Here is an 11054-nt window from a genome sequence, read left to right as displayed (position 1 = left end):
ATCAGTTTACAAATCAACACCATGGCCGGTCTGCTTTCATTGCATTGTGTCGCCTCTCTCAAGAAGTCCGGGAGTCTAATTCATTTTAGAAGCGCTGCTCTGGGGGTTCATATGAGACACTATAGCAGCAAAAAGGCCCCCTTTTCATCATCTTCGGAGTATCTGCACCAAAGCGTCGTGCCTTCCATGCATTACCAGAAGAGTTTACCCAGGTAAGACGTTTTGTGACGAATTTGGACACATTGCTTTTTCATTTTCTCCAAACATGTCGCGCAAACTCAAAAAAATCTGTGGTTTCATGTGCACCGGAGATGTCCAGCAAACAAAACAAAAAGGTGTCCTGAAATAAAGGTGACCCATTTAGCTTTTAGATCGATGTAGGTAAAAGGGCATGCTTGCGCTAAACTCGGTGACCACTAGAGGGTGACATGAATTATGATTAATGACGCTTAAAAAAATAGGTGTGTGAAAACAGTTCAGATTTTGTGCAGGAAACATTATCCAGATATTTCAGTCCATAAGATGGCATCACACAGTTGCTGCACATCCATGATGCAAATCTCCCATTCCACAACATCCCAGACTGCTCGGTTAGATTGAGATCCGGTGACTGTGAAGGTCATTTGAGCAGAGTGAACATGGTGCTTTATTCTCCTGGAGGCAGCCATCAGAGGATGGGTACACTGTGCCCAGAAAGAGATGGCCATGGTCAGCAGTAATACTCGGGTACGCTCTGGTGTTTAATCAATGCTCAGTTGGTACGAGATGCCCAAAGTGTGCCAAATAAACATTGCCCACAGCATTACATGATCACCATAGCCTGAACCATTAATACAAGGCAGGATAAACCATGCTTTTGTGTTGTTTATGTCTAATTCTGATCCTGCCGTCCAAATGTTACAATAGAAATCGAGACCCATCAGACATTTTAAATGAAATAAAAAGAAGAAAATGTCCCTAGTTTAAGAAAGCTGTTGAACATTTGGTTCTTGAACATGGATCACCACATCACAGTGGGTGCTCTCTTCCGTTAAGTTGTTTTTATTATAAAACATACAAATGAATCGAATAAAACATGACTGACTTCATTTCCCTTTTGCTGTTTAGATTGCCCATACCAAAACTGGAGGATACTATCAGGAGATATTTGGCTGCCCAGAAGCCTCTTTTGGATGATGACCAGTTCAGGTGAGTTTCCACAAGTTAAATCAAACTTTTTATTTGATTATTTAAATGCTTTAAACCTAGTTGGAGCCATTGTTGTCATGTATCTGCAGAACAACAGAGAAACTTGCTCAGGATTTCCAGAATGGTGCGGGAAAGCAGTTGCATGAGGAACTGGTTGCTCAGGATAAAAACAATAAGCACACAAGCTACATCTCAGGTAACTATGACTAGCCTAAAACTGAGCATCAAAGATGGAATAATCACTGTTAAATGAGGTTAAAAATGTTCTTTTGTGTCACAGCTCCCTGGTTTGATATGTATCTGTCTGCACGTGACTCTGTGGTGCTCAACTTCAACCCTTTCATGTCCTTCAATCCCGACCCAAAGACTGAGTACAATGACCAGCTGTTGCGGGCGACCAACATGGTGTGTTCAGCTGTGCGCTTCATGAAAACGCTACGAGCCGGTCTGCTGGAGCCAGAGGTTTTCCATCTGAACCCAGTCAAAAGCGACACGGACAGTTTCAAGAACTTTATCCGCTGGGTCCCATCTTCACTGTCCTGGTATGGGGCCTACATGGTGAATGCATACCCTTTGGACATGTCTCAGTACTTCCGCCTCTTTAACTCAACTCGGATTCCTAAGCATGGGCGAGATGAGCTCTTTACTGATGAGAAAGGGCGACACCTTTTGGTTATGAGGAAAGGAAACATGTACGTGTTTGACATAATAGACAGGGATGGGAATTTAGTGAAACCTGCAGAGATCCAGTCCCACTTGAAGTACATTTTGTCTGACTCGACACCGGCACCAGCCTTCCCTTTGAGTGTTCTGACCAGTGAGAACAGGGACGTGTGGGCAGGGCTCAGGGACAAGCTGATTGGTGCTGGAAACGCAGAGGATTTACGGGTCGTGGACAGCGCCCTTTTCTGTCTCTCCCTGGATGACGAGAGCATGCGGGACCATATTCACATCTCCCACAACATGCTGCACGGCAACGGCTGTAACCGCTGGTACGACAAGTCCTTCAGCCTCATTGTAACCAAAGACGGACAGGCAGCTATTAACTTTGAACATTCCTGGGGTGACGGCGTCGCTGTGCTTCGCTTCCAGAACGAGGTCTTTAAGGACACCACCGAGAAGCCACTAGTGCACCCAGGTTCGGCTGCTGCTGCTGTGGATTCGGCCTCTGCTGTGCGCAGATTGCAATTCAAGCTGAACAAAGAGCTGGAGAATGGCATCCAAAAGGCAAAGGAGAATATTGACTCTGCCGTATCAAAACTCACTATTGACGCCATGGAGTTCAAAAGAGGTGGGAAGGAACAGTTAAAGAAGAACAGGCTGAGTCCAGATGCTATAGCCCAGCTGGCTTTCCAAATGGGCTTTCTGAGGCAGTACGGACAGACTGTAGCCACGTACGAGTCGTGTAGCACTGCAGCTTTCAAGCATGGCCGCACAGAGACCATCCGACCAGCGACTGTACAAACCAAAAAGTGCTCACATGCTTTCGTTCAACAGCCTGGCAAACACAGTGTGGCGGAGCTGCAGGCCATGCTCGATGAATGCTCCAAATATCATGGGCAGCTCACCAAGGAGGCAGCTATGGGTGCGTGTGACATGTCAGCATGCAGATAAATTATGGTGATTTTGTACACCAGTAAACGCAGTGTTTTAAACTGCAGATATCTCTGATGGTAATTATCTGTCATAGCAACAACACATCATAACAGGCCAAATCAGTAGTTTATCTGAGCTAAATATTTAAACCATAAAACGCTATAACCATGTTTAAACATTTCACAGCCCTCCCAAGATGATTTAATCAGAACCAAAGGGAAAAAAACACCTTTAGTTTGGTTCTTTGTCCTCCTGCACCATCAGGAGTTGAGCAATCGATCTTTGCACACAGACATTTTTTATTTTATTGCTCTAAATGTTCTTATCTGTACCAAATATTATGTAATCATCATGTTGCTGTGTGTTTAGGATTTGTGCACTTGTAATGCTTTAAAAAAAAGTATATTTCTCAACAATAGCATCTCATTTACAGTTTAAAAAGTTGAATTTGCTGTAATATTTAATAAACAGTTTGCCAAGTAACCACCTAGTAATGGGCTAAAAGGACCCATTTTTATCAGCTGAACATCATCTAAGTGACCATGTGATTAAGTGTATAATTTTGCCCACACATTGAACAGGCCAAGCAATACTGTAGCATGGCCATGTAATAGTTAAAAATATAGCAGCATATGTTAAAAATGTAAATCTTTTTAACATATTCAGGGAGAAACAAACACATCAAAGTGTATGGTCTTAAAAACACAATGTATGATTGTCACTTACTTTTTTAGATTTATTCATTTATATTTAATGATACTTAGGTAATTTTTTTGGCCTTTATGACTTGGGCTCTCTCTCAGAGCTCAAATCGCACTTCAGTCTGACATATGCAGATATCTGATTTACAAAAACTGGGATTCTCAGTTTTAGCATTTTTCTACTAAATGGATGAGCAAATATGTTTTGATATTAGCTTATTAGACATAGAGGGGCACGGTCTGCAATATGAAATTTCAGGAGGTTTTTTACAGTAATGCAAGCAAGGTTAAGTCATAAGTCTTCTTATTCACCATAATGTGTGACTTTATTAAAGAATTATTTTCTTGAATGCATTGTTCGATATAAAAAACTGAAGTGTTAAGATAATGACTGATTAGCACTTTTTATTACACACAATGCTGACCTGAGAACAGTTCCTTCACTAACTGCTCTTTTTGCATCTCTCTCCAGGTCAGGGTTTCGACCGTCACCTGTTCGCGATGCGATACCTGGCCGCCTCAAAGGGCCAAGCTCTGCCCAGTCTGTACACTGACCCAGCTTACGCCGCCATCAACCATAACATCCTCTCTACTAGCACCCTCACCAGTCCAGCTGTCAGTCTCGGCGGCTTTGCCCCTGTGGTACCTGATGGTTTTGGTGTCGGCTACGGCGTCCACGACAATTGGATCGGTTGCAACGTATCTAGTTACCCGGCTCGCAACGTCCATGAGTTCCTGCAGTGTGTCCACAAGTCTTTAGAGGACATTTTCACAGTGCTGGATGGAAAGCCACTGAGCTAAGAGTGAACAAGTGTACTTTTACATATTAATAAAGGTAAGAGTAGGAAGGAAATTCAGGGAGAATAGAAAGGATGGGGAAAACTGAAGGGCAGCTCTTTGAAAACAAAGTTTCCTCTGTCATCCCTTAGTTATATATGCGTATCATAACAACTGTTCGGTGATGAATAGGACCGCTGGTGTGCGGCAGAAATCATAACCAGTTATTTTGGTAAAACTTGATATTCTAACATTTTGGTGAAAAATATCCAACTGTAATGAAAAAACATCAGCAACTTCATCTATAACACTACAAAATGAGAGAATCAAAGAAAAATCAAGTGTAGCAAAATACATTCTTATCTTTTCATATTCACTTTCAAGCCCTGAAAACAATAACAATAATAATAATAATAATATACAACATATTTTATTTACCTTCATTGAAAATTTGCTCGTGTTTGACTTCCTCAGCCCACAGTTATTCCAAATTCCCATTCAGACATTTGTGACCAACTCTTACATACATGCTGATGTTAGTGTGCTGTGGCCTAATGTTACTGTTAGCTGCGATTTAAGGTTGTTCATCCATCCATCCATCCATCCTCATCAGGGGGAGGGAGCCTATACCAGCTACCATGGGGCAAGAGGCAGGGTACATACTGGACAGGTCACCAGTTTTTCACAGGGCTAGCACATAAGAACAGACAACCGTTTGCACTCACATGGGCAATTTGGAATTATCAATTAACATAACCCCACTAACTGCATATCTTTGGACTGTGGGAGGAAGCCAGAGTACCTGGAGAGAACCTACGCAAACACGTGAAGAACATGCAGAGGGGCCTTCGCATGTTCTCCAAACTCAGCACCTTCTTGCTGTGAGGCAACAGTTTAAATATAATCCTGCCCCTACACAACTTGTGGTTTCTCAAGGAGGGTCTCCACATTAAACTTTTTTCTTAAATGGAAGTGAAATACGAAGCAAATTTCCACTAATTAATGGCCATGATACACGTAATGCATATATAATATAGCTATCTTACAGTGTTATGAAGTGACACAGAGGTCTATTGAGTTACTGCTTATGTCAGAGAAATGAGGGAATCGTTGCTCTGTAAAAGGCCATAGGAAGGGTGTAGGGAGTGGGTTGAACTTGGAGCTCTGACTCTAGTTGGTCATTCATGCAGTTAAACTTCTCTGCAATAGTTGCCAGTCAGGATGCAGAGGATGTGCCTTTTTTTTAATGATGTGAAGCTCAACCAGAGCATTTACAAATCACCACTGTAATACACTGAACTGTCATTAGTGTTAGATTACAGCCATTTGTTGTGCTTGAATGTATTTTGAAATTAAAAGTTAATTACCTCTGCTCTTTTATTTGCCCTTGTGATTCTTTACAGACAGCTGATCATTTAAGGCAACACATATTCTTTAACCAAATCACTCTTTATTTAAAATAAAAAATAGTTCCACCAAAAGCAAATGTACAAATGCGGTAGTACAACAGAAACATCAGCTAAAGTAATTAAAATGAGCAAAATCCAGATTTTAGATGGGCTTGATCTTGAAGTGTAGGCCGATCAGACTGAAAACAAGACATTTCAGATCTTGCACCAGGTAGTAGAACACACGAAGGCCCTCAGGGTCCCTAAAAACACATGTGTGCTTACATCAGTAGCAAATACAATTTACTTTCCACTTCCCAACTCCTGAATATATTACTTACTTTGACTGATTGACGTCAATCAAGGAGCCAATTTTGGAAGTTGTGAATGAAATGTGCTCGTCCCCGATGACAATTTCGAGTTCCTGTAAAAGATGAGACAAAAAACAGGCCTCAGAAAATTATCTTGGGAGAAAATCATCAGTGCAGAGTTGATGAAGGTGAAAATTTAGGTCACTTTCTTTCATAAGTAGAAAAGTTTAGGTCATTTTCAGAGTGCTCTCAACTTTATTCTTTCTCCACTATGATCTTATTGGTCACAGAAAAATCCATTTGGTTGACCTTCTGTCCGCACAGGTTTGAATTAAAGGATGAACTGCAGTTGACTGCTCACTTTTAAGTAAAGTAGCCAAAGACCTTATCAAACTGGGACATTTCTTCCACCTTCCGTGTTATTATCTGCATGCTCAATTTGCAAAGGGTTAGAAAAACTAAAACTAAGAGTATAACTATATTAGAAAATGATTCTTTCATAGAAGGACATCACACTCAGAAGATAAGCCTGAACTTTCAAACAATAACTTGTTTTAAGCAGCCATTTATCCCAATGGATGATATGACCCTTGAGCAATCACTCCAGGTATGTACTAGGAAACAGAACAAAGATCTAGAGTATGAATGACTGACTAAATGTTTATCAGTTTTGCTATTGGAACTATAACATATTCCAGGATATTGAAGTAAAAAAAAACTGCCAAATTTATTCACACCACTATTTAGGGCTTGTAAATCATAAAATATTCAGATTGTGAAAGTATAACTTTGCATGGAGATATTAAACAGAGTGCAATTACAGTATCAGCAAAATCCAACTGATGCTGTAGGGTCATCAAGTCAGATTTTTCTTTTTTAAATCTTCCACAGATGGAAACGATAAGCCTCAGTATAACCATGAGGTCTAAGCGTACCCAACCCAAACCAGGAAGAAAATGGAATAAAAGAACAGAAACAGTCCACTTCTCAGCAGTTTTCACTACTGGATAAACTTAGTGTGGTTTGGGTGAGGGAGCTGCCTGGATACAGCATGCAAAAGGCAGGATTGAGAATCACCACTCTCAGCGAAGGTACCAGAATATTTTCACAACAGCACACAGGCTGTACTTGCGATGTGGAATAGTTAAAGACCGCCTTGGACAGTTGCCTATTGCAATGTACCTCGAAAACTTTAAATCTGCATGGCATGAATGAAAATAGCTCAAACTGTAATAACTGGGAGGACACGGGGTAATAAAGAGGTCACAAACCTGTCTGCCAACTCTATCAGGAGGCGGCCACAGAGCATCATCTTCCTTGGTGATTTCACTGTCGTCAATGATCCTCTTCAGCTCCTCCATCACACTTTTGTGAACATATGCCTGGTTGGCACACCGGAAAACGCACAAGTCAGATTTAAATTTGTACATTTCGAGAAACAGCATTAATTTATAACCACATACATGTTGTTTAAGCATGATGACCGAAACTACTTCTCGAAAAATAACCAAACAACCAGCTCTTACTTTACGGATATCTCACCACCCCTTACACATACATTTAAAATCAATCATACGTTACCTCTTTCCTGATCATTACGTCATTCTTGTAGTTACTGTTGTTTGCATATCTCAGTTTACCTGCGGGGGGAAAAAAGATTAACTTTAACGTGGGAAACTGTGTATCGTGTCGAACAAAACGCCCGAGTTTGTTATCAATCGCTACAGGCCGCATGGCGCGTACGCACTCACAGGATAAACTCAAAACATTACTGCTTATATTCTAAACCACACGCTATGGTAATAATTATCTTATTTATATAAAAACAAAGTTAGTAATCAGCATTACTCCTGCAGCTAAATCCAAACGGAGAATTTGGCTCTTTGACTCCACTGCGGCCTAGCTAAACCGGTTAGCTTCGAACCACGGACAGCTAACGCGTCTGTATTGCCGCTCAAATTACACTTACCGTCAGGCCTGAACTCAAATTCTAGAAACTCATGTCCAAACTTCCCCTTGTGTCCGACATAATATCTCAAATAAAAGTCGCTTGTTGACATCTTTATTCTACAGAAAGCGTTTTCTGCGCAAATCCGATGAACAAAACTGAGCTAGCAAGAGCAGCCCAGAGCCTCGCCAACCGTATACGCATGCGCAGAGGATTATAGATGCGGGGCTTTTTTGACCAAAGTTTTGTCTTAAAGGTCATATTCCCGCGATAATTCAGTCATTTTTTTTAACTTTAAGAATTTAGACTTAGGGTTTCTTTTTTTTAAAGTTTGTGTCAGTTTTTTAAGTTAACTAGCAACTTTTTTCTTTTATGCCTTTAAAATATTCATTATTTGCACATCGATTTATTTTTAGTTTGATGCATCTTTGATTGTTTGTTAGTTCAGAAGTATAAAATAAATGTTATTTTTTATTCATTTAGTCACCTATTTTTGGAATAAAACTCCGTTAATAAATACAATTTCTGGCTTCCTCTTGGGGTATGTATAAATCTATGACAAGCCCCAAGAATGTGCTTTTTAAGACGCCAAACCATAATCCTCAACAACTTCTACAGATGTACAGTATGGAACAATTCATTACTGAAGCACAACATTGTTTATTAGACTCTTCTGGTCCTCTGTAAATCTTCTAAATGGCTTTGTTACATTACAAAAGAAAAAGAAACAGTTGAATAATTATATCAGTAATTAATTGTTAATTATTTCCAATTTTGTTCATTTGTTTGCTTGATTTTACTTAAGCCATCAATTCTTGGTTGGTGTTTCTGCATTCATTTATCATCAGGTTCTTCCTGAAAGAACTCACGCAGGGCTGAACTTTGCAGCGTCTTTATACGTGTCGCATTTTTCTAACGTCATCAAACCGCTCTGGCGCACAGGAAGAGTCTGCACGTGTGGTGGTTGTAAACTTTGAGCCATGGCAGGCGCGTTTTCACAGGAGCTTGAGGATCTGTTGAATCCTTTGCCAAAATTCGTGGATCCGGAAGATGATGATGACGAGGCAACCAAAGCCAGAGTGGTGGACCGGTTCAATGAAGACGACGACAATGAGGATGAAGATGCGGCCGGCCTCAGCGCTCTGCGGAAGCGCAACACCTCCCTGCTTTCGGACACAGATAGACGGTATGTGGGAAAGCCAGTGTCCCGAAAGCAGCTGCTTAGAGAGACTGAGGAGGATGAACATGATGTTGAGGAGGAGGAGGAGGAGGAAGAGGCAGAAGGTGACGAAGATGATTCAGTGGGGGATGAAGAGGCAGATGACGATGAAAATGCTTCAGAGGAGGAAGACGATGATGAGGAAGAGTTGTTGATGGGCAGTGATTCAGAACTCGATGTTAATCTAGCTTCAAAGAAAAAAGCAACTGACATCACCTTTCCTCAGAAAGTAGACTTCCATAAACTGACAGAAGGTATGGATGACCTGGGAATGAGCGAGGATGATGATGAAAGCCATGAGGAGTCTGAAGGCAGTGAAGAAGAGGAAGGCTCTGATGATGATGATGATGAGATGGAAAGCGAGCAAGAGGATGATGATGATGGAGTGGTGCGCACGTTTTCCCAGGACAAAGTAGATGAGGAGGTGGAGAAAGGAAAGGCGGTGAAGAACCAACTGGCCCTGTGGGACCAGCTGCTCGAGGGCCGGATAAAAATCCAGAAAGCTTTGGTGACTGCCAACCAGCTTCCTCAGCCACAGACTTTCCCAGAGTTCAAGAGGAGAGGTGGGGGGGAGTTCACAGCGGCGTTGAAGAACACTCACAAGGCTCTGAAGGCTCTTCAGAGGTCCCTGCTGGAGTTGCATGACCAACTTCTGCACCAGAACGCTGACACGAGATCCATCGACACAGGGGAAGACGAGGAGATAACCAGCGACGATGAAAAGGAGGGATCAGCGCAGCAGGCCAGAGCGCCCAAACGAAAACTGGAGATGGCAGAGTACCCGGACTTCATGGCCAAACGGTTTGCAGCTTTCCAGCCTTACTGCAATGCCACGCTGCAGAAGTGGCACGACAAAACAAGGCTGACGATGGGCAAGAGCACCAAAGGGTTTGGGGCGTTTGAGAGGAACATTCTCACCCAGGTGGAGCAGGTGCTGATGGACAAGGACAGGCTGTTGAAGCGGACCCAGACCCAGCGCTCAGAGTACCGGGTCCTGGGGAAGGTGGAAGCCCCTGCTCTCACATCTGAGAACATCCCCATGGAGGGAGGCGAGGTGTCGGAGCAACAGCTGAAGTCCAACACGCATCTGAAAGATCTCGATGAGGACATATTTGATGACGACGATTTCTACCACCAGCTGCTGAGAGAGCTGATCGAGCGTAAGACGAGCGCAGCGGACCCCAACGATCAGGTGGCTATGGGCCGGCAGTGGCTGGCCATCCAGAAGCTGCGCAGCAAAATCAAGAAGAAAGTAGACACTAAAGCCAGCAAGGGGCGCAAAGTCCGGTTCCACATCCACAGCAAACTGGTCAATTTCATGGCGCCGATTGACCACAGCTCGATGAGCGACGAGGCCCGCAGCGAACTCTACCGAAGCCTGTTTGGTCAGAACACTTCTATGAGGGAGTGACATTAACATGCTGAGATTCCCAGGACTGAATGGCCACTCTCCTTTAGCAGGAACTCTTCAGACTGTCTTACATACTGAACTCAAAAGAACGTGCAGTTCTGTAGAAACGTCTTTCATACCAAAGTGCTTCTTTATTTAATCACAAGAGTGCTACTTTAAAAATTCACACTGTTTTTCCATCACATGTGAATAAAGTAAAGTGATTACTTGAACTCAAAAAATCCAGAAACCCTGCTTAGTGCATACTGTTGATTTGGGGCACAGCCGGGAATATGTGAAACATTGCATATGTTGCAGGGCTACATTAGCCTGGACTGAGATCAAAAAGAAAATGAATTTTCATGTTTAACTATTAGGTAATAGTAAAATTAATTTTAGATACGTTATTACAAATACACATTTAAACCCTGACAGGAAAGCTTTCTCAATTGTTTGAATACATGGCAGCATTGAAAGCAGATATTGTGATTTGGAAAATGTAAAAAAAAAAAAGCAAAACAACAACTTTGAGTCCT

General features: G+C 42.1%; 3 protein-coding genes across 3 annotated transcripts; 2 read left to right on the top strand and 1 right to left on the bottom strand.

Annotated features, from left to right (window-relative positions):
* Positions 1-3: 3 nt before the first annotated feature.
* Positions 4-5383, top strand: cpt2 (carnitine palmitoyltransferase 2). The gene is made up of 5 exons (XM_005727259.2): positions 4-212; positions 1108-1188; positions 1278-1384; positions 1469-2773; positions 3958-5383. The coding sequence occupies exons 1-5, from the start codon at positions 22-24 to the stop codon at positions 4284-4286; spliced, it is 2013 nt and encodes a 670-aa protein (XP_005727316.1). The 5' UTR covers positions 4-21; the 3' UTR covers positions 4287-5383.
* Positions 5384-5625: 242 nt separating this feature from the next.
* On the bottom strand, positions 5626-8138 carry magoh (mago homolog, exon junction complex subunit). Its single transcript, XM_005727257.1, has 5 exons — positions 7931-8138; positions 7543-7601; positions 7233-7343; positions 5992-6074; positions 5626-5913 (listed from the first exon to the last, which is right to left on the bottom strand). The coding sequence occupies exons 1-5, from the start codon at positions 8019-8021 to the stop codon at positions 5814-5816; spliced, it is 444 nt and encodes a 147-aa protein (XP_005727314.1). The 5' UTR covers positions 8022-8138; the 3' UTR covers positions 5626-5813.
* Positions 8139-8773: 635 nt separating this feature from the next.
* On the top strand, positions 8774-10873 carry aatf (apoptosis antagonizing transcription factor). Its single transcript, XM_005727256.2, has one exon. The coding sequence runs from the start codon at positions 8890-8892 to the stop codon at positions 10537-10539; it is 1650 nt and encodes a 549-aa protein (XP_005727313.1). The 5' UTR covers positions 8774-8889; the 3' UTR covers positions 10540-10873.
* Positions 10874-11054: the final 181 nt, after the last annotated feature.

Source organism: Pundamilia nyererei, unplaced genomic scaffold, assembly GCF_000239375.1.
Source record: "Pundamilia nyererei isolate P.nyererei 1_Seehausen unplaced genomic scaffold, PunNye1.0 scaffold00023, whole genome shotgun sequence".
NCBI lineage: Eukaryota > Metazoa > Chordata > Actinopteri > Cichliformes > Cichlidae > Pundamilia > Pundamilia nyererei.
This window is presented reverse-complemented; position numbering and strand designations above follow the sequence as displayed.

Coding starts and splice junctions, on each gene's coding strand:
- cpt2 (XM_005727259.2), top strand. CDS start 22: ATGGCCGGTCTGCTTTCATTGCATTGTGTCGCCTCTCTCAAGAAGTCC. Junction 1,189..1,277: donor TTGGATGATGACCAGTTCAG/GTGAGTTTCCAC, acceptor ATGTATCTGCAG/AACAACAGAGAAACTTGCTC. Junction 2,774..3,957: donor CACCAAGGAGGCAGCTATGG/GTGCGTGTGACA, acceptor ATCTCTCTCCAG/GTCAGGGTTTCGACCGTCAC.
- aatf (XM_005727256.2), top strand. CDS start 8,890: ATGGCAGGCGCGTTTTCACAGGAGCTTGAGGATCTGTTGAATCCTTTG.
- magoh (XM_005727257.1), bottom strand. CDS start 8,021: ATGTCAACAAGCGACTTTTATTTGAGATATTATGTCGGACACAAGGGG. Junction 7,344..7,542: donor ACGTAATGATCAGGAAAGAG/GTAACGTATGAT, acceptor TGTGCCAACCAG/GCATATGTTCACAAAAGTGT. Junction 5,914..5,991: donor ATTGACGTCAATCAGTCAAA/GTAAGTAATATA, acceptor ATGTGTTTTTAG/GGACCCTGAGGGCCTTCGTG.